General features: G+C 50.4%; 1 protein-coding gene across 11 annotated transcripts in view; it reads right to left on the bottom strand.

The window, feature by feature from the left end:
- Positions 1 to 19,318, bottom strand: part of Togaram2 (TOG array regulator of axonemal microtubules 2) — a 56,516-nt gene extending 37,198 nt beyond the window's left edge. Inside the window, exons 1-6 of one of the 11 annotated variants that reach the window (XM_006524407.4) lie at positions 19,086 to 19,318; positions 7,282 to 7,420; positions 4,775 to 4,888; positions 3,038 to 3,325; positions 1,737 to 1,948; positions 838 to 1,028 (exon numbers count right to left, since the gene is read on the bottom strand). In XM_006524407.4, the coding sequence (XP_006524470.2) occupies positions 838 to 1,028; positions 1,737 to 1,948; positions 3,038 to 3,325; positions 4,775 to 4,888; positions 7,282 to 7,420; positions 19,086 to 19,223 (1,082 nt within the window). In that variant the 5' untranslated portion in view covers positions 19,224 to 19,318. Of the gene's footprint in view, positions 1 to 837; positions 1,029 to 1,736; positions 1,949 to 3,037; positions 3,326 to 4,774; positions 4,889 to 7,281; positions 7,421 to 7,765; positions 7,816 to 17,178; positions 17,521 to 17,827; positions 17,972 to 18,163; positions 18,289 to 18,974 lie in introns of those variants that run through there. The other 10 variants (XM_006524399.4, XM_006524396.3, XM_006524397.4 and 7 more) reach the window with 10 other exon arrangements.
- Between the last annotated feature and the right edge of the window lie 8,195 nt (positions 19,319 to 27,513).

The raw sequence follows: 27,513 nt of genomic DNA, 5'->3' as shown, positions 1-27,513 counted from the left end.
TGTGGTGTTTTATCATAGCAACAGAAATGTACACTCATACGCCGCACCGGGAAAGGCAGACCTATAGTGGCTGAACGCCCACTCACATACATTCCCAGACACTCACATGTGTGTATACAAATGCACACACAGACACAAACATGATTACAGATGTACACTCACAGGCATGTGCCTAGGAATTCTTACATACCCAATTGGGGTATCAGTCTGGGCTGGCCACTGGATGCTGATAGCCGTCTAGAAGGCTCTGCCTGTCTTCTTTACGAGCAGATTCATGATAACCTAGAGCCTCTGCCCCAACTGTTTCTGGGTATGAAGAGCCTTTTGAAGTCCAAACATTTTATGAAAAACCCATATACCCACACATATGTATATGCAAACATACACACACATGACCACACACTATATACATTATACACACATTATACATGATAATAGTGGTGGTTTCAGTATCTGTCAGTTAAGAAAATACAAAATAAGAGAGAGCCACCATGGGCTTGACCATGCCCTAAAACAATGTGTATTTTATTCATCACTATGGCAACTGTAGACATTGAGAAACTAGAAAACAAGTTACTGCCCACATTACTGGTCATGAATGCCTTCAGAGCCAGCCAGAGTCCAGGATCAGAGGAGCCGCAACAACAATGCTGTGGTCTCCGCATGTCTGCCATTCACAAGAGGGGATTTTTACCCTTTCCAAACCTGGTGCCTCAAGACTGTGCCAGCCACGGTGACTCAGCAGTGAGGAGCCCAAGGGAAGGGGGGTGGGGGGCAAGACAAGTTACAGGAGAGATGACCACAAACAGACTTGAGATTTTTAAGTAGGCCGCTTACCGCGTATGTGGGGCCTTTGGTCCCATAAGCACATCCTGGCTTGGACACAGGGGGCTGGGCAAGGAGCCAGGCCTGCAGGAAGAGGTCCCTGTGGGCATCCGGGCCTTCGGAATGGGTGGGATCACGAGGCCTCCTAAAGACTTGTGCATCTTCTCATCAGCGCAGTGTAAGTATTGCCTGGAAATCTGCACCTGTGAGGGGGAGGGAGCCTGGTCCTTGGAAGCATGACTCACACTGTACTTTCTGCTCCTGGTAACCTCGCACAAAGCATCTCCTGGCAGCTGGTGAGAGGATGCTGGGAAATGTCCTCTTGTTTCCCTTTTCGGTCTCTTAGCCCCACTCCAACCCCTCTGGGAAGGTCACCCCTTCCCAACCACTCCAGGTAGGAAGACTGGCAAGCTTTTCCGTCGCTTTAATTATTTTTTGGATTTTAATTTTTTTTTAATCTTCTCATTTCAGAAAAATCTTTGACTGTGTAGAGCTGGAAGGGACCCTCTAAAACCCCCAATTCAAAGCTCTGCTTTTACAGATGTACAAAACAGCTCTGGGAAGGCGATGCCAACGCCTTCCTCCATGCCAACAAGCTGGCATTAAGCAAGAGATGAGCAGAAGACCGGGAAAAATCCCAAAACATGAACACCAAAGAAAGCCTGGGTCCACCAACTCCAGGACAGAAAGGATTGTAGCCCCCATACCTCTCAGGCAACCACACACACACACACACACACACACACACACACACACCACTCTCAGGCCAGATGTAACAGCTGGAACGCTACAGGGAGACGTGAAATGAGGGTCTCAATGCCACCCTGGTCTTGAGGACTGTCTAGAGACATTTAGCCGGGGCACAGGGACAAGAGTTGATAAAGGAATGGGGAGCCACAGAGCTGCCTTACCTCCTGGGCACTGGCTCCCGGGTCCTGGAGATCCTGTCTGCCTCCAGGAGGGTCCAGGTCCTTCTCCTTAGCACTGTTGGCCTCAGGGGTGGTGGGAATGCTCTGGATGGGAGGCATCGGCCTGGGTACCCTCAGGAGCCTCTGTGAGGTGGTGCGGGGGATTGTGCTCCGCAGAGGAACCCCTCTGGGGCCTCCCACCGGATCCAGAGAGGCTGAGCAGGGGTAAGATGGGGGAAGAAGTTAGTACCTGGAGCACGGAGAGCTGAGGGTGATTGCTGTACTAACCTAGGCCTCACATCCTGGGAGAAGAAGGGATGATGGAGGGGGAGGGGAAAGAGCTGGGCTCCCTCCAGCCTGGCACCCAACATCCACCAGATCACTAGCTAAGCAGCGGGTTTTGCGGGTCCCTTTTCATTTCCATAAAACATGGTAGAAATGCAAATCAAAGTCAAAGATGGTACAGGTGGAAAGACAAGAGCAGTGTTGGGCTAAGAGAGAGCTAAGAGAAGGCACAGCTGGCCCTGGATAGACGGCATACCACCCTTCTCATCCCTAACTTCAGATGGAAAATGTCCCTCCTCAGACCATTTGGAGCACTCTCTCCCAGCTGGCTGTGCTATTTGGAGCAACCGTGGAGCCATCAGGAGATGAGACCCAGCTGGAGGAGGGAGGAAGTAGGTCGGTCACTGGGGATAGACCTTTGAAGTCACAGCCCAGACTCTGGGTCCAACCTTGTGTTCAGCTTCCTGACAGGACCAGCCTCAGCCTCATGAACCCACTTCCACGAACGGAGTTCCCCCACCCTGCTTGCCTGCCTGCCCCACCATGCACAGTGAAACAGTGAACCAGTGTAGATCTTCTCCTCTGCAGATGTTTCTGCTCCGTGTGCTGGTCAGAGATGTGAAAGTAATAATATATTCGAGGAATACGCGACAACTCAAGGAATATACTCCAGAGAAAAGTCAGCCGTGTTCCTGGTAAAGCCCAGTCCTTCTGTGTGCATCCACAGAATGCCAATCTGCTGCCAGGCAGAGGCAGCGGCTAATCAATTTCTTCTGATACGGGGGAGACTTGCCTTGACACCCCTAAGCTAGCCTAAAAGACACACGCCCCCTCTCCATCATTTCTGCTAGATTTCATCCTCAATGCTACCTCATATCCCACAACAGCACCCACCTCAGCAGAAACCCACTGACCAGCCCCAATGGACCCCCAAAACCTCAAACACCTGCTGACCCTCATAGCCTGGATGGCCTGGCGTGCTTGATCTCAGAGTGGGTGGTGGCTGGGTCGTGACTCACCTTGAGAAGATGCCGCCATGCCTTCTGAGAGCCGTCTCTTCTTGAGTTTGTCCTTAATCTGGATCGTGTCCCGGGCCACACTGCTGGCCTCTGATTCCAGGGAGGGAATAGCTGCCCCCAGGTGGTGCCCCAAGGGCAGAACTCCAAGGCCCCTGGGGTAGCCATTCCTGGCCTGCCAGCCTTTCAGAGGAGCATTCAGCATGAGACTACTCTGGTCCTCATGTTCCCTTGAGAGCTGTGATGGCTTCTCACTGCTTGGCAGTACACTTGACACTGGCTGCAAAGAGGCTGAGAGAGATACACACACAAGTGGCTTTTCGGCCAAAGCTAATAGGCTCAAGGTAAATACAAGATGTGCCCAAAGCAAGAAAGCAAAATGTTCAGCTGTTGTTGTGAAGGGCTGGGTGAACTTCTGGGCCCAGAAGAGTCCTAGAACCTGGAAACGTGAGGGAAATTGTGGGCAGGGGGCTTTAAAAGCTCAACCACATTGTCTCTCTCCTCAGAATCCCTCGACAGAAGTCCTAAGACCTGATGCTCATCCTGCAGAGGTTCCGCTGTAGCTGGCATACAATCCCGGGACAGCCAAACTCCCGGGACAGCCACAGCCTGAGAGAACACACACCTGCAGAGTCGTGGAAGCCTCCATGCAGAGCAAAGAGGCTGAGCCCTGCCCTAGACATCCGATAGCTAGACACCAGAGCAGAGTCCAGGAGCAGAAGGTGACAGAGGTGCTAAGTGAAGTCAGGACAAACACCAGAGCAGGGCCGCCATGCTTGTGACTCCCCCTCTTGCTACTCATGTCTGGTGCCTTCCCGAGGTCAAGACGCAGGCCCCCAGGGAGGCTGGCCTCGTCTTGCTGGAGTTTGAGAGGTTCCAGGTTCATAGAGGGCTAATCCATACTGAGAGGACCTCTTTCCCATCTCTGGAGGCTCCCTCTACCACCCTCAATCCCTGAGGAGACCCAAGCGATATTTTTGTTTGTTTGTTCCTACTTTTTGTTTAAGGTTTTGGTTTCAGAGATTTGGGGAGGTTTGGTGTTTGGTTGGTTTAGTTTTTCTTTGCTTTGCTACTCTACTTAAAATCATTCTTAAAAGTAGACATCGGGCTGGTGAGATGGCTCAGTGGGTAAGAGCACTGACTGCTCTTCGGAAGGTCCTGAGTTCAAATCCCAGCAACCACATGGTGGCTCACAACGACCCGTAATGAGATCTGACGCCCTTTTCTGGTGTGTCTGAAGTTAGCTACAGTGTACTTATGTATAATAATAAAGAAATCTTTTTTAAAAAAAGAAAGTAAAAAAAAGTAGACATCACTCCACTCACATAAAAATTGATATATAAAATTTCTGTCATATTTAAATTCTCACAAGTATATAATTTCCAGCTTTTAATTTTTTTCTTTTATACAGAGTCTCATGTAACCCAGGTTAGCCTCAAACTTATCATGTAGTTGAGTATGATTTTCATTGAACTCTGAAACTCTGCTTCCTCAAACGTCCTGATAATAATCTCTAGAAGCATCTTAAACGTCCATGATACAAAGACACCTGCCACAGATGGAGAATGTCCAAACATCCAGACACCATCATTTCCTCCTCTGGCCTGGCTTCCAGCAATGTGGCCAGTGGCCTTGACTGGGTAGTTTCTAAGGGATCCTCCTCTCCTGGCCCATGTCAAATACCTCAGAGGGGTCACCAGAGCAATTTGGAGAAACCAAGTCGCTGGGCCAGGTCCTCACCTTCATCGTGAGCAAGAAGACTGGAGTCGATGCCTCCAGGTGGGGGCGCTCGGAGCCCAACACTAGTCCGAGGGACACTCCCACAGTACACAGCCACTGGAGCCGGAACTTTGGCTGGGGACAGAATCAGAGGAAAAGGGTACCTTAAAGCCCTCTAGGGTCAAACCAGAGTATAAAAGAAAAGCAGGCGTAACCATACCCCACGACCATCTCTCTGCTACAAGAACTCAGTCCTCACACCAGAGCCTGGTCCCCTGAGAGGGGTTCCAGATGGGTAGTAACTTCAAAGAATCCCACAAATCCTACCAGCTTCAGCCTTTGCTAACATCCCTCATTCTGCCTGCTTCCTCCCTCTCTGCCTGCCTCCTCCTTCTCTGTTTTCTTCCTCTCTGCCTTATTTCTCCCTCTCTGTCTGCTTTCTACCACCCTCCAGCTTTGGGTCAAGCCCCCTAGTTAGGCCTTTTTCAGCCTCCTTTGGAGTCTCTTCCTCCGGCAGCCAGTAAAACTGGTCCCTGCTGATCACAGCCCTGGCTTCTGTCACAGTGGTTCTCGGTGTTCTTCCTGGGCCACTCTCTGGCACCCATTACAGATAACTGCCTTTGCCTTAGTGAAGGCCTGCCTCAGAGCATCATCCACTACCTGCCTCTTCCCCGAAGGCCTCAAGCACTAATCTCTAGTCTTCGCTCCACTGCCTCCCTGGTTTAGCAAACGGCTCCCTTCATTTCCTAGCCCCAGTACTGTGCCGGGATTGTGGTCTGTACACACTGACTGCCCTGGACCTCTCTTGGAGGAGCCTAGGAGCCAGTGACACAGTGACAGGTAGATGATGAAGAATAAGCAACAGCACAGAAAGCCCTGGGTCAGGGGCAGAGAGGAGAAGGCTTCCCAGTAGGGGAGAAAGCAGAGCAGAAACCAGGGAAAGAAAAGAGAGATGGCTAGGGATGGGCCCTCATCAAAGCTACTACTACCTGCAAATGATGCCTGCGAGGAAAGGGGAAGTCCGTTTTCTCCAGTGGAGCAACTTTAGATACATCAGCTGCAATCCAGGCAGGCTCCATGTCAGGGCAGTGGCCAACCAATACTAACCAAGCTCCTCCCGCAGTTTGTTAGTTAGTTTTGCTGTGGGCTCTTGGTCTCATTTGGTTACATTTGGATATATTTTTTTTTGTCTTGAGTTTTTTGTGTGTTTATTTTTATCATTTGTTTTGAGAAAGAGATATCATGGAGTTGGGTGGGTAGAGAAGTAGGAAGATCTGGGAGGAGTCGAGGGAAAAGAAAGACTATAAAAAAATATGAAAAAATTTTAAAAAAAGGGAAGCCTTCCCCTGTCTTTGGCCCCACAGGCCCGAGTCCTCTCCCTCTGCACTTAACAAATGTCAGTCCACCATAGTCTCAGGCCCAGACCCTCCCAAGCACAGCTCAGAACCACATAAGGGCTGAACCTATCAGCAGGTAAGCCCACCTACAGGGGGACATTCAGTCACCCTCCTACACACACACACACACACACACACACACACACACACACACACACACACACACACACCAGAGCAGGACTTGGGTGTTTTGGTTGTTCTTGTTTCTATTGCTGTGTGACCTTGAGGAAATAAACTACCCTCTCTGGGATTCAATTTCATACTTGTAAAACAAACTACTTGGACTGCACTGGAGTTCATAAAATACCTTCGTCCTATCCCTAGATTTTTCTTAGGCTTTCAGCCTTTCTCTGTTCACCACTAGACTCTGAGGCCAGGCTAGAACTGATTAAGGTTTTTTGGTTTTTGGGGGTTTTTTGTTGTTGTTGTTGTTTTGTTATTGTTGTTTTTTTGTTTTGGGTTTTTTTTGTTTTGTTTTGGTTTGGTTTGGTTTGGTTTGGTTTTTGGTTTTTTGAGACAGGGTTTCTCTGTGTAGCCCTGGCTGTCCTGGAACTCACTCTGTAGACCAGACTGGCCTCGAACTCAGAAATATACCTGCCTCTCCCTCCCAAGTGCTGGGATTAAAGGTGTGTGCCACCACGCCCGGCTGATTAAGTTATTAATTACCAAGTTGTTTTCATATTTTGCAGTATACTGCCTAAGAAGAACATATCTCCCAGCCACTACCTTCTTTACCAAAGTCCCCTGCACATACCTGCTACATCTGGGCCTATCTGAGTTTAACAGCAACTCTGCACTTGACAATCATCCATTTCATCTGGGGGATGGGGAAATCTGTTTCCACCAGAAACAGGAGTGCCTGGACCCTGCCACCCACACACTCACAACCACAAGATTGTATTAACCCTTCAAGGAACCAACCTACCTTGTCTCAGAGCAGACACAAAGCCATCCAGAGTCCCCAGGGCACCCCACACTCCCAGAAGACCAGGGAGCCTTGCAGTCAAGACAATTGAAATCAGGAAACCCAGTATCAGCCTGTGGTCAGCCACCACCTGGCTGCATCTCCCCAGAGGAGCGTGACCCCTGGACTATCTGAGGAAGTTCCACAGCCCATCAAGGTCCCCCTACCTAGAGTGACATCGTCACGGGTGTCCATGCCCCAGGTGGGGAAGGTGCCCACCAGGTTGCCTGGAGGTAGCGGTTGTCCCTGGGCCCTGAGTGCAGGCCTCAGGGGTCCAAAGGATGCTGGTCTGTGACATCCAGGGCCCTATGTGCAAACAAAACAAAAAACAAAAAACACTTTTAAACCCTCTGTGCGATCCACTGGAACTAAAGCCTGGCTGAGGTAAAGAGATCAGTGCCAGGCCCAGGATGCCCTCCTGTCTTTCCTGACCTTTGCCCTCTCTCAGAAATGCCCAAGATCCTGAGTCCCAAAGAAAAGAGTTCACTAGGAGGAGTCTCAATGGAGCCTGATCAACCTGTCACCCGATGTTACTTGGACATGACATCTTCAAGCCTCGAGGAAGGTAAAATCCTATCACTCTTTCCAGTGCTTTCTATTTTCTTCCAAAGCCCTTTGCAGAGCTGCCTGGAGTCTGTGATGGACACTGACCCTCAGCTAAAGCTTGGGGTGTCGGCAGGGTTGCCTCAATACTGGCTGCTCTCAGCTTAGGCCTGTCTGCACCTGCATGAAGACCTTGGCACTTATTCTCATCTGACTGAACAAGCCACACCTCTCCGTCTTGGCCACCTTGCCATTTGTTTACCTCAGCTTATTCACTCTGAGCCTTTCTCCCCTCTCCCCCTCAAGCCTTTGGGGTCAGCCATCAGCTCTTGCCCTTCACTGAGTTTCACTTCTCCTTTGACAAGGGAGCCTCACTGCAGGCTCGGAAACTCCACACAGCTTTATGCATTTCTTCTTGAGAGAGGGTGACAGGCGGAGTCTGGGGATAACCAGACCAGCTTAGCGGCAGAGTTGATTGAGCCTCCCGGTGTGCCTCCCTCCAGATGCTGTCTGGGTACAGGCAAGGGCACTGTGCCAGCTCCCTTTAGTTGAGCAACAAAACTTAGCTCAGGAACTGAGAAACCTTCCTTCTGCCTGGAAACCAGCCTGCCACAAGCCCTGCCTGGCCCCAGAAGACAGGGGAGTGCCCAGCAAAGTCTGGCCCAACAGGTTGAATGAGACCCAGCCCTGACCCAGCCCTGTCTGCCTGCTTAGCACCACCTCAAGCCAGTTGGGTCCTTTGTCCCAGAATTTTCCTCAGTGACTACTCTGAGGAGGACTGAACCACATGGTGATGGCAGCAGCCAGGAAGGCCTGTGAGAGATGAGGTGCTCCTTCCAAGGCAATAGGGAAGACTCTATTTCACAGAGACAACACCCCATCCTTCAGCCAGAGAGATTGGGGGGGGGGGGCAGGCTTAAGACACTGGCCAGGCCACCATCTTTCCTAAAAGACTCAGGACTACTCTACCAGGCCTTTGAAAGCCCCAAGAATTGACTCTCATCAGAGGATACACTGTCTGTGGACAGTCTAAGTAAATAGGAAACATCTATCTAGATTCTTGTCCTCAATCACGGCTAAAGCTTTCAATCACCTAAAGTCTGATTAAAATTACAGGCTGAGACACCACCACACAGGCCTGCCCCCATTGAGTTATGCTACTAAGCAGGCTAACAAGGACGTGCATGTTGTTTTAAATTCAAAGTAATTTTTGATGTTCAATCAGGACTGAGCCACTGGGCTACGGTTCTGGTTCCGAGACCTTTGCTCGCTGGCTTGCTCTCACTGTAGACTGTCCAGGTACTTATTGATATCTGGGTTCACTCCAAGAGCTCCCTTCTAAACAGACAATTTGGATTTGCCCACGAAGACAAACCATGCCAGTTTTTCTACTCGTGCTACTGCAATGCCTTGGGAACAGGATGGCCCTCACTGGCTACCTCTTGGAAGTCAGAATGTCCACAGCCTAAGGCAGCCTCATTCCTCCATGGCCTGGGGGATTCACAGAAAGAAAACCACTGGCCATTGCCTAGCTTAGCACAGGACATTCATCAACAAGCCCTGGTTAGGTCTGCATGTTCAACCCCTCTGTCCCCAAAGATCTACAGAGCAGGGTCTCCCAGGCACCTGACCTCAAAGAAGGTGGCCACAGTGGCTAATAGACAAGCAGCTATGTCCCATGTGACAACCATGAGTGACACACACACACACACCACACCACACCACACCCCACCCCACCACACCACACCACACCGGCACAGGAAGATCACTCAGACCCTAAGACAGACCTCTGGACTTGGCTCAGATGCCACTCAACCCCCGCCCCCTAGGTAGAATCCACGAAGGTCTCATTTGTACACAGCACTCTTCAAAAGTTTTACTCTCGTTGCCTGTTGAATCATCCAACCTCAACCTAAAGAGCTCAAACAGCAAGAAGATTCTAGTGAGCAGAATTCTAGTCTCATTTCTCAATGTTCTCCACGTCCCGAATGGCTGCTGATCCCTTACTCTCAGCCTCAGTTTCCCAGTGCAAATAAATAACTATTGTCTGTTCCATCCATTAAAGCTGTGGCCACAGGTTCCATGGTGACCCACGCTACAGAAATAAAGCTTTGGGACAGAAGAGACTCAGGTTTCAAGTGGAATGGAAACAAACTTAGCATTGGCTCAGGAGTATGTCAGCCCCAAGAACAAAGTGTGACCGCCCCTGTGCCTCTCACAGACCACAGGAACCAAGGCCAGGGATACTATGAGTGTGTGTTTCTATGTGAACAGGCATTGTCACCAAGGCAGGAGGGACAACACTCCGTAAGAGCAGGAAAAGCAAGTGAAGACTCACTGCCGCCCTGTCAGGGACAAGCACTTATGCACTGTCCCATGAGTCAGACTAAGTATTCACTGCCATGCCAGGAGGGACTGAGGGACACTCACATTATCTGAGCAGGTAGACATGGAGGGGGACCACACAGTTGTCCAAAAAGTTAACTGAGGGAAAAGCAACTTTGCTGGGCCTGACTTGGGATGTCAACTGGCCCCAGGCATGGAGAGACAAATGCACCCATGGGTCTGGGGACCCGGAGGCCTAGCCTGGGAAGGTGGTGGCCGGATGGAAGGTCCTTTTCTTTCTCCCTGGGGAATGAGGAGCAGCCATACACCTCAAAGCCCTCACCCACCTCTCCTTCCATGAGGCAGCCCGGCCATAGACCTCCAGGGAAACCCCACTGTCCTTAGGTGGCCTGATGACTCTAATCTTCGAGCTGTCACTAGAGGTCTGCAGCTCAAGCCAGACCACCATATCCCAGATGCTAGGATACAAAGGTGTGTGAGATCACACCCAGCCCCTGAGCGTGGCACGACTGGAAGCACCTTCCTGACAGCCTCTTAAGCTCAGGTTCTGCTGCTGTGAAGAGAGATAAGCCCCAAGCAAGCCTCAGTGCCTATTCAATAACCAGAGATAATCACTTAATGCGGGGTCTGACCCCTACTTAGCGATCAGTGCGCCTGGCATTAATACAGCTGCCGCTAACAAAGGCTTAGTCGGCGCAAAGCTTGTTACGAAAGCGTGAGGACTCCAGTTCCAATCCGCAGAAACCACATAAAAACACCTGGGCGTGGCAGCGCACATCTGTAATCCCAGAGAGCCAGGGAGGCCGAAAGAGAAGGTTCCTGAGGCTTGCTGTCAACTGTCTAGGATCCTGAAGCTTCAGAAAGCTGCGACCCTTCAGTGACCTCCCCACCATAAAATGACTTCCTTGTTACTTGAGAACTCGCTTTGCTACTGTTGGAGCAAATTGTAATAGAAATATCTGATATGCAGGATATCTATCTGATAGGGGACCCCAAGGGGGTCTTGACCCACAAATTGAGAACCACAGGTCTAGACAAATAGAATGATCCAGCTTCCGTGAGAGACTTGGTCAAAAACAACAGCAGCAGCAACAACAGGGCCAGTGACTGAGGAAGACATCCAATGTCAACTGTGGTACTGGGGACCGGGGTTGGGGTATAGACAGGAGAGCTTGAAGCTGGCGCAATGAGCAGACAATTCCTTGATATTTTCATAAGAAGGTCAGGGAAGCTGGAGACAAGGGGAGGGCGGAACCTTTAAAGAGTAGAGCAGGCCTTGGCCATTGATCTTTGAGGGAGATAAGGGGGCCTCAGCTCCTCTCTCACCTTACTCTTTTCTTCCTCCTCTGCCTCGAGTCTAGCCGCTCTGCCCCGCCCTGTATATCCTACCACATTGCTCACTTCACCACAGGCCCAGAAACAGCAAGGCCAGCAACCATGGACTGAAACCTCAGAACCCATGAGCCAGGACCAAATCCGCCCTTCAAGTCAGATTTCTCAAGCAAGGGAAAGCTGATTAGCACAGGTGCCAAGCCACCTCCACCCTGACCAGGAAGACTGCTGCCCACACCCACCACACCCAGGCCCTCCCACCCACTCAGAGCTCCAGGCTCCCACTGAAACTGGCTTGTAGGCCAGTGAGAAGAAAGTTCAAAGAAAAACCCCACACACAAGCGGGAGGCCCCCTCCACTATCTCTGCAATCACCCCACTGCCTGCTGGTACCATCATCCCTCCATTATAAGATAGATGGAGTTGATACTCCTGTAAGCGCTCTACCACTTAAATAACACAAGGCACAGGCCAGCTAGCAGCCTGCAGGAATATAAAGAAGGTCCTGGGGAGATGGTCTGGTATGGCTAAAATGCTTTCTGGGCAGTCATGAGAATCCTAGTTCAAACCCTCAGAACTTGGTTTTGGGATTTTTTGGTTGTGTTTAAAAAAGGACAGTGTAATTCTAGCACTGGGAAAGCAGAGACCCATGGATCCCTAGGACCTAACAGCCTAGCCTACTCAGTGACCTTTAGCCAACAATACCCTGACTCAAAAACACAAGGTGGACAGTACCAAAGAATGACATCTGGGCTTGGCCTACACACAAACATGCACCTACACACACTTTCACACACATGCACACACTCACAAGGAAATACAAAGGGCCAAACACGGTGCCTGGTGTATAGAAATGCCTTGGTAAGTGTTAGTATTGGAAGGAAATGAATTCAAGGTGGGGGCATATCATCATGGTCTTGCCTAGAAAACCCTACGTGAGGGAACTTAATGTCCTTCAGTTCCGTGTCACTGTGCTTCAGGTCCTGTGCAGCATGATTCCGAGAAGGCCATTTGCCTTGGAAATAGAGCAAGAAAGCAGATTTTCTGACCCTAGTTTTAGAGATAAAGATGACTAAGGCACGGAGAGGTCAGGAAAGCAGGTCAAGGCCACACAGCTGCAGAAGAGTAAAAGCCGGCACTCTGTGGACACACACACACATACACACACTCACTCACACACACACACTCACACATATACACACACACACTCACATATACACTCACTCGCACAGTCACACACACACACACACTCACTTACATACATACACTCACACACACTCACACACTCACACGCACACTCAAACACACACACATACACACACTCACACAAACACACTCACTCACACACTCACACATACTCACACACACTCTCACACACACTCACACTCTCACACACTCACACTCACACAGACACACAAACACACATGCACACTCACACACACTCACATGCACACTCACACACTCACATGCACACTCGCACACTCACACACACTCACATGCACACTCACACACACTCACACGCACACGCACACGCACACGCGCACGCACACACACATTGTGCCACTCTTTACTCGGGCGCCAATAGCCAGACCACCCACTGACTCTGTGGCCTCAGGCACATCAGTAAACCTCTATGAGCTTCTGTTTCACAGCAAAATGGGATTAAAAGCATCTATCTCACAAGGTTATCAAGAGAACCCAAGGGGCTGGAGAGCTGGCTCAGCTTCTAAGAGTACTGGCTGGTCTTGCAGAGGACCTCAAGTCAGTTCCCAGAAGCCACAGCTGGCAGCTCACAGCAGCCCAAAACTCCAGCTCCAAGGGATCAGACACCCTCTTTTGGCCTCTGCAGGCACCAACATACATACACACAGAGACAGATAGATGGACACACACACCTAAATAATTAAATCAAGCATAAAAAAAAATAAAAAGGAGGCATACTCAGAAAATCTAACAGCTGCTTAGTACTCAGCCCTAAATGAGACACCGAACTCAAGCGCCCCCCCCCCCACCGCCCCCAGGCTCAGGCACTTCAAGGAAGGGGAAGAACAAGTTCAGGAGCTGGGGCACAGGGAGGTGGACCGACCGAGAAACACTGTGTCCTGTGTCTGGGCTCATGGGCGCACTGCCGCTGCTGCTGCTGCTGCCTCAAAAGGATCCAGTCTGCCACAGCGGGCAGCACAAAGTGGACTCAGTGGGTCCTTAAAAAGACAGGAGGCAGGGGAGGCAGTGTGTTGGGGAATTTTGGGTAGTCAGAGATGGATGGACACATTATACATTATACATATGGATGAAATTGTCAAAGAATAAAAGTAAATATATTTTATGTGTATGTGTAAAATTATGTATATAGTTTATATATTATAAAATTCCACATATAATTTATGTGTTATATAAAATATTATATATGTAATATATGTATAATATATGTAATATATGTAAATTTTTTACACACTCCTGATGGGAGGCTGAGAATGGAGGAGAGAAAGTTTAAGGCCAGCCTGGGCAACTTAGTAAGATACTGTATCAAAATAAAAAGTCGAAAATAAAAGGTCACTGTATGATAAGCATTTTGTCCAGCGTGTTTGAGGCCCTGGGTATAATACCTAGAACTGAAAAATCAAAAGACCATCATGGAATGCTGTGTCTAGCCATCTCTGTTCACAGTGGGCACTGTGTGGTGAGAGTCCTGCTGGGCTGGCAGTTCCTGAAGAGAACCCTGGACCCATTGAAAGCCTTTGGGGCAGGAAGCTGCAAGAGCCTGGCTGAGGTCAGGAGCCAAGTGGGGATGCTCCTGACAGAGCGTGCCAGCCAGCCGTATCTCCCAAGGTTTCTGGGCAGAGCAGGTGCTGGCTAAGGCATGACACTCACTCGGGATAACGGACCCGGTGCCACTCTGCTGAGAAAATCTCCAGAAGACTCCTTAAAGAGCACCATCTGGAGAAGCTGGTAACCTTGTGATCGCCTCCGGGGCATACCACCAGGAACCCACACATCTCACACCCACAAACAGCGCTTTACCTACCTTTTTTTTAATGCACCACAGAATCAGGAAATGTGACCTCCAGTGTGTGTGTGTGTGTGTGTGTGTGTGTGTGTGTGTGTGTACACTCTCACATGTGTGTTCAGGGGACGAAGGAATAGTAGCTAGGATGAGGAAAGAAGAGGGCGGTATGCACCCATGACTACCTCAGAAGCTGAGCGGCATCCCCAACCTCCCACACAGGGAATTCTAATATGAGAATCATGGGGCCTGTCTCACTCAGGGGTTCTATTCCTGCACAATCATCATGACCAAGAAGCAAGTTGGGGAGGAAAGGGTTTATTCAGCTTACATTTCCACATTGCTGTTGATCATCAAAGGAAGTCAGGACTGGAACTCAAGCAAGGACAGGAAGCAGGAGCTGATGCAGAGGCCATGGAGGGATGTTCCTTACTGGCTTGCTTCCCCTGCTTTGCTCAGCTTGCTTTCTTATAGAACCAAAGACCCAGAGATGGTACCACACACAAGGGGCCCTCCCCAGCTTGATCACAAACCAGAGAAAATGCCCCACAGCTGGATCTCTTGGAGGCACTTCCCCAACTGAAGCTCCTTTCTCTGTGATAACTCACTCCAGCCTGTGTCAAGTTGACACACCAGACCAGCCATCACAGAGCCAAAAGATGCAGGGAAAGAGCCGAGGAAATAGCTCAGATAGCTCAGTGGTAGTGTATCGTGCATGAGGCTCTGGGTCTGAGCCCCAGCACTGAAGGCGAATGGAGGAGATTTAGAAGAGTCTACGAGAGCCGGGTGTGGTGGCGCACGCCTTTAATCCCAGCACTCGGGAGGCAGAAGCAGGTGGATTTCTGAGTTCAAGGCCAGCCTGGTCTACAGAGTGAGTTCCAGGACAGCCAGGGCTATACAGAGAAACCCTGTCTCGGAAAAAAAAAAAAGAAGAAGAAGAAGAAGAGTCTACGGAGTAAAGGAAAGCCGAGTTTAAACTGTTGGTGATCATCAGCAAACGTGAGTGCAAACACGCCACTGTGCCTGCTTCTCCAGGCTGCATAAGGCGTCATGAGCTAGGGGACACCTCTCACACCATACACGCTGCTGTCATATGTTCACTGTGGCCCTTCAAGGATGAGGAGAGGAACTTGCACAGCTGAGCGGCGGCCCTAACGACAACAGGACTCCTAATTTCTGTTTGCATTTACAAAAATTGAAAATCTACTGGATGTGACCCTGTTGTGTGTGCCGTGTGGATGCGCAGTATAAATGAGAGATGAATCCAAACACCCACTAGGCATTGAACACAGCATCTGGACCTGCTGTGAGGGGTCAGGGTGGGAGGGCGTTGGAGGTCAACTCTCTCTTCCCTTAGTGTGTCTGGTCTCCAGCTAGTTTGTTGAAGCCTGCGGGGAGCAGCCTTAAACAGCAGATAGAATCCCACGTGGTTCCCGGTTGGAGATGCCAGGGTCAAGGCGCTGGGTAATTCAGGCCTGCTGAGGACTTGCTAAGTTGCTGAGGGCTCTTCTTAGGATGCTCCCGCAGAGCCGAGGAAGAACAAGCTCTCTCGTCCCTTCTTGTGGGGCACTCGCACCTCATGGGGTCCCCACTGTCACGACCTTTGAACTTAATGACACCCATGAAGGCCCTCCTCTAGCACTGATTTATGGGGGAGGGGTATCAGCCATTCAGTATGAACTTCAGAGGGCACACAGTATCCAGTCATAAATGCAAACACAAGGCTACTGGGAGCCAATGTCTATCCCTACCTCTGCAGATATGGGGTGGTCATCAGCTAGCAAGGCCTCAGTGAAAAGAGGGGAATCTTCTTTCTCCGGCTCCCATTAAAACCTCCCCCCCCCCGCCCCTCAATGGTCACCAGGACACAAGTCCTGTATGGTTTGACCTTGGCCATCTCTGAGACTCAAATTATCCAGCTGTAGTCCACGGGCGTGGGCTGGTTCCCAGAGGCTCAGGGGAGAGTCAAAGGGGATGAAACATTGGTCCAGGTGAAATCAGAGCCACTTGCTTCCACTAATCCATCTGAGGGCCTACCTGGCACATCCAGGACTCTCCTCCTCACAGCTCCTCAGAAAGGTCTAGCAAGACCCTCAGGGAACTTCTGGCTTCAGCTTTGTTCTTTTCCCAAAGGCCCGTCATGAGAAAGCAAACTGTTGCACTAACAAGATGGCTCAGAGGATCCGCGTTCTTGCGGCACAAGCCTGACAGCCTTAGGTCAATCCCCAGAACCTACAACGTGAGGAACGAACTGACTCCTGTAAATTGTCCTCCGTCCTCTGCTCATGTGCCGAGGCACAATGGCGCATGTACAATATACACACACACACGCAATAACAGTCATAAATGAAATTTTTAAAGGAGAATATCAACCATCCTAGCAGGGACCCATGGCCACAGGGCGGCTATTACCTGGGAGAAAGTCATTGTATTCTAACCTTGCATTGAAGGGAAATCCCAGGGTGAGGAAGAAGGTGGGGGGGGGGGAGGGGCGAGAATCAAAGGGTTTGAAAGAGGCCACATGGAAATTGCAGCTTCCAGACAGCTGCCCTGGAGACCAGGCCCGAAACTCAAAGACTAACAGGACAGAAGTAACAGCACTGGCTGGAGACTGGCCCTCCAGCAGGAAGAGCAGGAGGAAGATAGCAGCCCAGAGCCTGTACACAGGGTGGGGTTACCCTCCCACCCCACCCCACCCCCAACCTCCCACCCTCAACCCCGTGACCAGAGAAATGCTAGAAACATGGTGCGCCCACTGCTCTACAAAGACTGGTGTGCGTCAAGATGAGATGGGGTCCCCATGCTGGCATGAGTGGAGAGCGACGGGAACCCGTGCTGACCGTAAGCAAGTTGCACACGGTCCTTCACCTGGACTCTGGCCTGTGTTCTCTATCAAAGCTCAAGGTGCATGAGCCCCAGGCCAGCAGCTCCACCCAAGGTGCACGCGCCCCGGGCCAGCATCTCCGCTCCTGGGTGCCCACCCACACTAGATCTTGTGCGTCCGCTCCGGGGAGAAGCATAAGAACGTTCACAGCAGCCAGGAGCTGGCTAGCCGCCGAATCTGGAGGCAATCCAAATGTTCACCGGGGAAATGGAAGGATGTGTTGCGCGGAAGGCTCGTCGTCGGGAGACAGGGCAATGAAAATAAAGGATTGCTATATTTACTGTGCCACAGATGACCACAGCGGTAAGTTCAGTGGAGGAAACCCCCCTCCTCCTCCCCCCCCCCCCCCAATGACTGACTATGGCACTGTTTACCAAGCACCTGAAGGAAGGCGAGCATGAACTGGATCCTTGGGAACACATAAATGGGTGGTAGGGCTTTGTACTAAAAGAAGAAGAAACTAGGAGAGTAATAAGCCCTATTCGGGAGGTGGCTGTGATAAGGACAAAGAGGTCCCATGGGCTGGTCTGCCATGGTCAGAGGCCCCGGCAGCACTCCTTTTTATAGCTGTCCCAGAACCCGGTTGTGAATCACAAACAGTATACCTTACTGCCTGACAATGGTGGCCCTCGGGAATGATGGGACGATATGCCTTGAAAAGCAAGTCTCATTAGAGCCTAGGTCATATCCTCCCGTCTCCAGTCCTCCTCCACATTCTCCTGCTTCGGATCTGCTGCTCCCTGGACTGAACTCCAGCCAGTTGTGAGAACAATGTAGGACTAAGATGACCTGGCTATGGGCCTGTCACTCCCCCCACCTAGGACCAGAGGCCAGCATGGTCCATGGCTACCACACTGACGCCCAGACAGATAGAAGCTCTCTTCACCCTTTACGCTTCTGAGGAAGAATGAGGCCTTCTGAGGGCAGGCACAGTGGCACACCTGTGATCACAGCGCTCTGGAGAGACAGGGGTACCAGAAGTTCAAAGCCATCTTCAGTGACCTAGCAACTCCCAGGCCAGCCTGCGCTACCCTGCCTCACAAAAGACAAACGGAAAATAAACAGTCACCCTTCCAAATCCCCTCCCATCAGTGTGGGCCTCGTTCTGGATGGTAGCCAGTAGAACCACAGTGTTAGGAGACCAAAATCAATCAAGCAAGAAACACGCCGATCTCCACTTTCTTGGCGGCACAAGAACAAAAGTTCCACGCTGGCCTTGGGCTGGCCAAGTGCCCACCTATCTCCACCCTCAAAACCAGGGACAGGAGAGCTTTTACATACAAGGAAACTGAGACTCAGAGGTGCAAACGCCAGCCCCATAGTCCAGTAAGTGTGTCTGGTGTCAGAATTCAAACCCAGAGCAGAATCTTTCCAAACCTTCACTGTAACTCGGTGCTCTAGTCCCCAAGCTTAGGACTGTCCCCACTCCTGCCAGCACCATCGTTCTCAGCACCCGCAGGGAATTTAGCCCAGAGGAGCAGAACCAACCATTGCCAAGGGTCACTACCCTGGGGAAGGGAGCAGCCCAGAGCAGCCCTCTTCCTAGACTCATACCAGCCAGCCAGCAGCATGTCTGGCCTCATTCAGAGAGACCCAGAGAGAGGCAGAGATCTCCTACTGTGACACGGCTTCCCTCTCCCCTCACTATGCTCTTTTTGCTTGCTTCAAGTTCAGATCTCCTCCTTCAAAGGATTTCGAAGGCTTGGCCCTCCCATCCAAACAGCTCGGTGAGCGAACGCCAGTATCTCTCACCTCTCCATCCAGAGGCCAATCCCCTGTCAGTGGAGGAATCCAGGGTCCTTAGTCTCTCTGGAAACAATGCTGTCCCTGCACAGAGGGAGGCAAGGGTAGGGCATCACCCACCTGGCCTGCCTTGGCCCAGGGCCAGCTTAGGAGGCCTAGGCCACGGCCTTCTGTCCAAGCAGGTACAAGAAAGCCCACAGCCGCGGCTGGCACACTCCTGCTCTCTGCCAGGCTCCTCTTGAATAAACACGGCTGCATGGCAACCGCTCTCTGAAGGAGCCCAAGTCCCTGTGTGGAGGAGAGAGAGAGAGAGAGAGAGAGAGAGAGAGAGAGAGAGAGCACTAAGACTTTTCCCCTCGGCCTCATTTCCCCCGTGGCTTCCCCCGGTGCTGGGCACGCCCCAGAGGCCAACCTGTCCTCTAGGGCCACAACAAAGCATGGGGGAGGGATAATGCACGAAAGCATCCCAGAGCCAGCTGGGATCCACTGGGTAGTGGCTGCGTCAAGAAATGTACAGCAGACTGAGGCAGGAGCCATAGGAAGGTGATCCTATGCACACGGCCTCTAGGCCCCAGAGGCCTCTCTGCTCATCAGCTTGCCTCCGTAGGCAAAAGGCCAGGTAGGGGCAGGCAGCAAGCAGAGCCGGGTCTGACCTCGATTTTGCTGTTGCTGTTTTACGCTCTATGACCAGGGCTTAACCTTGCTCAGCCTCAGTTTCCCTCATCTATAAAATGGTACTGCCAGGAAGAAGCACAGCGTTTGTCCAGAACAGAATAGGCCCTCTGTTTATCTCCACAGAGATATTTTTGTAGCCGAAAGCCAAACATTTGGGAACTCTGAAGTCTCTGTGTGTGCTTCCTCGAGGAGCCCCTCCGTGCACCGGTGTGTCATCCCCTCAGATAGCAACTGTTCCTGCCTCTTGCCCTGCCCTCTCTTGACCCTCTCCAGCCCACCCTCCAAGGCATACAGGGGAGGAGCACACAGCTTTTCAAAGCACCACTTGCCCAAACACTAAGGGTTTTTTTTTTTTTTTTTTTTTAGGCAACCCCTCCAACTTCTCAGCGAGGAGTCCGCTCGGCAGACACAGGAATACGGAGCGGAGGAGTCTGGAACAGGCTGCCTCACTCCCAGGAAGCCTAGCTGCTGAATAAATGCATCCAGTACAACGCTTTCCTCTCTGTGGTCCATGGGGACCATCCAGAAGCCTCTCTAAGGAGCAAGCTCCAAGAGCAAGCGAGGCCACTAGTGGCCTGCCAGTAAGAATGGAAAACCAGGAGAGGGGCGCGCACACGCCTTTGATCCCAGCACTCGGAAGGCAGAGGGGGGAGGATCTTTGAACTTGAGGCCGGCCTGTTCCAGGACGGCCGGACTACAAGAGGAAACCCTGTCTCAAAAAAGAAAAAGAAAAAGAAAAAAGTACTAGCTATCTACCTGTAGAGAGCAGTGGTCCCACCAGAGGGCGCCAGCAGGGTCCTCTGAGGGAGAAGCTGACTGCTACCAAATTCCTGAGCCTGGGGGCCCTCCTCCAGAGTCCAGGGGACATGCAGAGAGCACAGGCTGCCCCGGGAGGAACTGAGCGACCAGATAGATGGTTTACTACCCACACAGGGCTGTATCCCCTCCACAGTAACTCCTTCCCTCTTCTTTTCTTTTTCTTTCTTTCTTTTCTTTTCTTTTCTTTCTTTTTTTTCTCTCTATGTAGCCCCCTGGCTGCCCTAGAACTTTCTATGTAAGTAACTCTGTCCTAGAACTTTCAATGTAACCAGCCTCTTCTAGAACTTTCTCTGTAGCCCTGGTTGGCCTGGAACTCTTTGTGAAGACCAGGCTGGCCTTGAACCCACAGAGAAACGCATTCGTACCTTCCTCCTGAATGCTAAGACTTAAAGGTGTGCACCATCATGCCAGCCTCACAGAAAGTTCTGTAGGAACACTTGAAATAAATTAAGTAAACAGCTTAAAGATGTAGATTCACAAGCTCTCCGACACATTCAGGGACTCCCTCCACCTCCGAAACCTCTCAGGAAGATCTCTGTCACTTCCCAGGTTGGCAACTGTAGTCAGTGGAAGACATGTCAGTTCTGACCCTATGCCGTGGTTCCCAACCTTCCTAAAGCTGCTGTGACCCTTTAAAGCAGCTCCTCATGTTGTGATGACCCCCCCAACCATAAAATTATTTTCACTAATACTTCATAACTGTAATTTTGCCTCTGTTATGAATCGTAATGGAAATATCTATGTTTTCTGGTGACTTCTGTGAAAGGGTCCTTTGAGCTGCCCAAAAGGGTCTCGACCCACAAGTTGAGAACCACTGTTAGAGTCAACTACTTCAACAAACATGTCACCGAGGACCCGTTTGGCCTTTGCTGATCTGTGATGTGGTTGAATGTCCATGTCTAGCAACAGAGAGATGTAGGGGTCCCGAGCGCATGCCCTACAGCGGGGCAAGCACACCACCTGGGGTACAGTGTAGGATAACCTTTTAATCACACGGCCAGGCTCAGCCTAGGGACTCTGCTCTGCCCAGCGAGCTCTGGGGTACCACTGTTCAGCCTTCTCTTGGTTTTCCTATCCCCTCCACCTGAAGACCCTTCCTACCACCTCATACAAAGAACATCCCTTCCATAGCTCCCTCCACCCACTGGCTCCCAGGGCAGCCAGCCAGCCAGCCACCTACCATACTGAGTCCTGGGGGCTGTGTCCCATCTCATAGCATGCACTAGCTGGGATCTCACAGGACTAGAGAGAGATCTGACTCTAGTGGGAGAGGGGACAGTTAGTCCCTAAGAACTCCTTTTTCTCTGAGATGTACCACTGTCCCCAAGACCAGACCTTGTTTCCAGCCTGCAGAGCCTGGGCTTTGGACATCATGGATTGTGGAGTTCTGATCCTCTTGACTTTCCCATGACAAACCAGAATGGCTCCAGCCATGGCTGGAGATGACGTGAATCATGTGGAACAGAAGGATAGAACGCTTGCGCTGTGTCTCCTCCCGCCTTTGTCTCCAGCGAGCCCTATCAGGAGCCATGGAGAATCCACGTGACAGGGCCACAAGTGCCAGACAAGGGGACATGAGAGACCCTACTCCTAACTGTGTCACTGATTTTTACTCTGTGGTTTCTGATGAGCCCATGCCTTCCCCGGGCTTTCGACCTGCCATTCATATCTAAGAACCCCATACCCTGGGTTACCTCCAATGGCTGGAGAGAATGACCCACCTTCCTCACCTCCGTATGCCACTTCTCAGGCAGAGGCAGACAGAGGCAAGAGGCACCACCTCCAAACTGACCTTGCTGCTCATGGTTCCCCAAATCTCACTCTGGCACCCTCACCAGAACCCCCGCCCCTGAAGCCTGGCCTATGAAGCCAACTGCTTGCCTCCACAGGATGAGAAAGATATACCTGTTCTCCTTCCTCCCCACCCTGCAAAGAGGGTCAGAGGGGAGCAGCTTCCACTCCACAGACACAGCAAAGGGTCTGAGAGAGGATGCTTCATCAACTGTACGCAGAGAGGGATGATGGGGAAGGATGGGCCAGTGGAAGAGGATAGGATAGAATGGAATGGATAGATGGGCAGGATGAGGCAGGTAGACAGACAGATATGATGGACTAAACAGATGTGATGGGACAGGAAAGGAGAAAACAGGAGGGTTTGGTTCATCAGAAGTTGTGGCTGGGAAGAAAAAATGAAGGAGACACTCACGTGAACACGTGACTAATGGATACATAAATACAAGTTGAACAAAAGTTACACATGAAGTGGAAGTCCAGAGAGGAAGTCACTCTGAGCCACAAGATCAAGAATGACTGGTGACGTCCTCTTTTTTTTTTTTTAAGATTTATTTATTTATTGCATATACAGCATTCTGCCTGCAAGTATGCCAGCAGGCCAGAAGAGGGCACCAGATCTCATTACAGATGGTTGTGAGCTACCACGTGGTTGCGGGGACTTGAACTCAGAACCTCTGGAAGAGCAGCCAATCAATACTATTAACCACTAAGCCATCTCTCCAGTCCAAGTCCTTCTTCTTCTTTTAGACCTGGTTATGTCTACCATACAGCTGTGTGAGAGCCCTGGGTGCTGGGGGGGCGGGGGGGTGGTGGTGGTGGCTGACCTGAAAGCCTGGCACATCCTGCTCACTACGCTGATGACCTAATCTGACCCATGTGAACCCAGATCATGTCATTGGCGTGGACTTCAGTGTGCCTTGCCCAACCCAGGAGGGAGTTAGTCCCCAAGTAAGAAGGCCAGCAAGCTAATCAGACTCAGCCCGCCTGGACCAGAGCCTGAAGGTGGGTGCAAAAGGGAGATGGCCACATCTGGTTACACCAGGAAAGGATGTCAGCAAACCACAGTCAGGCAAAGGACATGCCACAAACAGGGCTCGGAAAATGAGAGACAAAGAAAAAGAGAACTCTGAAAGCAACTAGAGGGGAAAGGCCATTGTCTATAAAGGACCATGCTATGAACAATGATGGATTTCCGTCAGAAGCCATGCTGACCTGACTTAGGGTTTCTATTGCTGTGAGGAAACACCATGACCGAAAGGCAAACTGGGAGGAAAGTGTTTATTCAGCTTACACTTCCCCCATTGTAGTTCATCACTGAAAAACACCAGGACAGGAACCAAGCAGGGCAGGAATATGGAGGCAGGCACTGATGCAGAGGCTATGGAGGGTGCTGCTCACTGCCTTGCTCCCCCATGGCTTTTTCTCAGCTTGCTTACAGAACCCAGGACCTAGGGATGGAACCACCCACAATGGGCTGGGCCCTCCCTGTCAATCACTAATTAAGAAAATGCCCTACAGGCTTGTCTGAAGTGCAATCTTATGGTGGCATTTTCTCATTTGAGGCTCCCTCCTCCCTAATGCTTCTAGTTTATGTCGTCAAGTTGACATGAAGCTAGCCAGGACAAGGCCCAAAAAGGGGGCCTGCAGAACACATCTCACAAGGAGCAGTAAGGATAGAGGATGGGGACACAGAGGATGATCAGAGCAGGATTCGGCCATGTTAGATTGTTAGATTTTACTAATGAAGACTTGGGGGTCAGATGCTCAGGTGAAAGCCTGCTAGCTCAGAGAGGCAGAGTAAACATCCAGCCGACCTTTCTACTCCACTGATGTCCCAGAACAAATCCCTTCTCTCTTGCCATCTCAAAAATCAAAAACAAAAACAAAACAAAATAAAACCTCCTTCAAATTAAATGTCCCTCCCTTCAACTTCCTGTGCATCTCTCTATTCATCCTCCTGACTTCCTTGTTTTCTTTTTCTTTCTCTCTCTCTCTCTCTCTCTCTCTCTCTCTCTCTCTCTCTCTCTCTCTCTCTCTTTCTTTCTTTCTTTCTTGTTTTTTCGAGACAGGGTTTCTCTGTGTAGCCCTGGCTGTCCTGGAACTCACTCTGTAGACCAGGGTGGCCTCGAACTCAGAAATCTGCCTGCCTCTGCCTCCCGAGTGCTGGGATTAAAGGTGTGCGCCACCACTGTCCAGCCCTTCCTTGTTTTCTTGTAATAATTTGTGTTCACTTCCTACCAGCTGGTTGCTTGCTCTACCTCTTGACATACGGTTGATTTTATTTAATCCTGTTTATAGAATTCAAGCAGAAAGCTCTTGGATTAAAGGTGTGTGCTGAGGCTGAGCCACACAACTAGAAACAGATTTTTTTTCTAGTAAATAACACAATCTCTTCACAGTTGCAGGATCAAATGTCCTGCCACACCACATGGTCACCGACAGAGCAACGAGCCATGGTGATCACAAGTCCTCAGGGGCTTGTTGTGGAGGAGGGTTAACTCCTTAACACACAGCTCTAACATCAGCACTCAAAGGAAAGATACAGTCCCCCGACCCTTAGAGATGCTCAGGAAGCCAGATCACCTTCTAGAATCTTCACTATAGATCTGGGCTCTTCCCACACCATCCATCACCCTGCCAAGAGCCTTTGCAGATCAGAAAATTTGGAAATTCTGGAGTGTGGAGGAAAGGGCAGGCATGGTTCCCTAAACTCCAGGTACCTCATGCTTGCTTTGAATCATGTCCTTGGCCAGGCCTGCCCAGGGCCAGTGAGACACTCCAGTGCCCCTATTCCCCAGCCAAGTTGTATTACAATGAGAAAGCAGGCATAGAGGGTTCTACAGAGAAGGAAACAGACAACATGGCAGCCAATGCTGTTCTGCTTACTCCTCCCCTCAGAGCCTGAAGTATGCTCTGGGAACTGGGGGCAGCTAGGCTCCAAAAGGGCTGGAGGATGAAGCCACTTCCAAATCCACACAATTATGGAGCCCAGTCTGTGCAAGAAAGGTTTCTGAGGACCAGGGTTTTAAAGAGCTCTTGTAAATTGTAGCTCTCAGACGTTTCAAAGTTTTCAGGGCAACTGGCCAGAGCCTGAGTACAACCAAAAATAAATTTATTATTCTGTTCAAATACAAATATTGGACCGCTTAAGACTACAAGAAAAATCATATTCACTGGAAAATGTTCACATTTGTCTATGTTCTCTCTCTGTGTATGTCTCTGTCTCTGTCTCTATCTCTGTCTCTCTCTCTCTCTCCCTCTCTCTCTCTCTCTCAACCAGAAACAACCTCACCATGCCCCTTAAGTCACTGCCAGAAGCCAGGGAAGGAGGCCACCAAAGAGAAGTATGCTAAAGATGTCCCCTACCAATCCAGTTTTTAATGCTATAAACAACCATCAACACAAGAGTCTATTGGAGCGGTTTCAAGTCCCTCCCCAGAGTGACTGACCAACCCTTCTGAGCTCTCGGGTTCCTGGAGATGATGCTACCGGGGTTCCTTTCTGAGCTGCTGGTCCCCAGGGGATAAGGCCCTCAGCCCAGGCTCCCTTGGAAAGAGACAGTGAGTGAGGATGGCAAACACACACACACACACACACACACACACACACACACACACACACACACACACACACATATACCTTCCAGGAGAAGACAAGCCAGGACTGGCCAGAGGGAGAGCACCCCAATAGCTTTAGGCAATGGCTCGATTTGATGTGAAAGAGGAGAAAAGACTCTTGTTTCTCACTGTTCTCCTGGGTGACCGTAACCACGGGTATAAATCAATTTTTGAAACCTGTCAGGTGCCAGTTGGATATAAGAAGCATCCTTTCTTGGAACCACGGCCAGACAGGCAGAGAGAGAAACACAGCAGCCCAGAAAATGGACCCCGAGGCATGAAAACAAAATGAACCTTCTGTCTTTATAACTTACCCATCGTGAGGGACTGTGTTACAAGCAAACAGATGATGACAGCAGCCAAGTGTAGACTTTGTTATATTTATTTATTTAAGGAGAAGCCCGGGAGTGAGGGAGGAACAATGTTAGAATTAGAAAGCTAGGCATGGCTGCATACATCTGTAGAACAAGTACCTGAAAGGCTGAGTACAGGAGGATTCCTTGAGCACAGGGCAACCTAGGCAACAGAGGCCCTGTCTCAAAAAAAACAAATAACAATGACCAATAATATTTATAATAATAATAACAGCCTACACATAAAATCAAGGAAACAAACCTTTAAAATGCACAGGGCTGGGGCTGGAGAGATGGCACTGATTGCTCTTCCAGAGGTCCTGAGTTCAATTCCCAGCAACCACATGGTGGCTCACAACCATCTGTTATGGGATTCGATGCCCTCTTCTGGTGTGTCTGAAGACAGCTACAGTGTACTCACATATATATGATAAATAATTCTTTTTTAAAAAATGTACAGGATTTGGGGTGGTGCTGCAAACATGGCCTAATGGTTGAGAACACACACTGCTCCTACGGAGGATCTGAGTTTGTGGCCAGCACCACGTTAGGCTGCTCACATCCATCTGAACTCCAGCTCCAGGTGATCTGACACATCTCATCTCACAGGGTACCTGTACTCACGTGCACAGAGCCACACGCAGACACCCAATGTAAGAATAATAAAAATAAATCCTTTCTAAATGAATTCAAATGTCTTTGGGACAGGAAGAAGAATCAGTCATGGACCTCTAGTGGCTCTGTCGCCTTGGACTAGCCTGGTCTCTGTGCAGTGCTGGTTCCCAGACACGTCACAAACTGCTTGAGCTCCTTCCAGAGCCTCTGTCCATCCAGACTTCCACTTGTAGATGGAAAAAAATGGCACTCATCGAAGGTAAACAGCTTGCCCAAGGACACAGAGGGAGGGCTAGGCCTGACCGGGACACCCTAGAGCTTTCAACATGCTCAGCTCCTTCACAGGAAAAGACCAGGTCAGGCCAGGCCCAAGTGTGCTGGAGCCAGCAGAGGAAAGAGCTACCAAATTTTAATGTATACCACTTCTCCTCCTCCTCCTCCTCCTCCTCCTCTTCTTCTCTTCTTCTCTTCTTCTTCCTCCTCCTCCTCCTCCTCCTCTTCTTCTCTTCTTCTTCTCTTCTTCTCTTCTTCTTCCTCCTCCTCCTTCTTCTTCTCTTCTTCTCGTCTCTTCTTCTTCTCTTCTTCTCTTCTTCTTCTTCTTCTTCTTCTTCTTCTTCTTCTTCTTCTTCTTCTTCTTCTTCTTCTCCTCCTCCTCCTCCTCCTCCTCCTCCTCCT

This window comes from Mus musculus, chromosome 17 (genome assembly GCF_000001635.26).
Source record: "Mus musculus strain C57BL/6J chromosome 17, GRCm38.p6 C57BL/6J".
NCBI classification, from domain to species: domain Eukaryota; kingdom Metazoa; phylum Chordata; class Mammalia; order Rodentia; family Muridae; genus Mus; species Mus musculus.
Note: the sequence above shows the minus strand (reverse complement) of the source record. Positions and strands in the feature narration are given on the sequence as shown.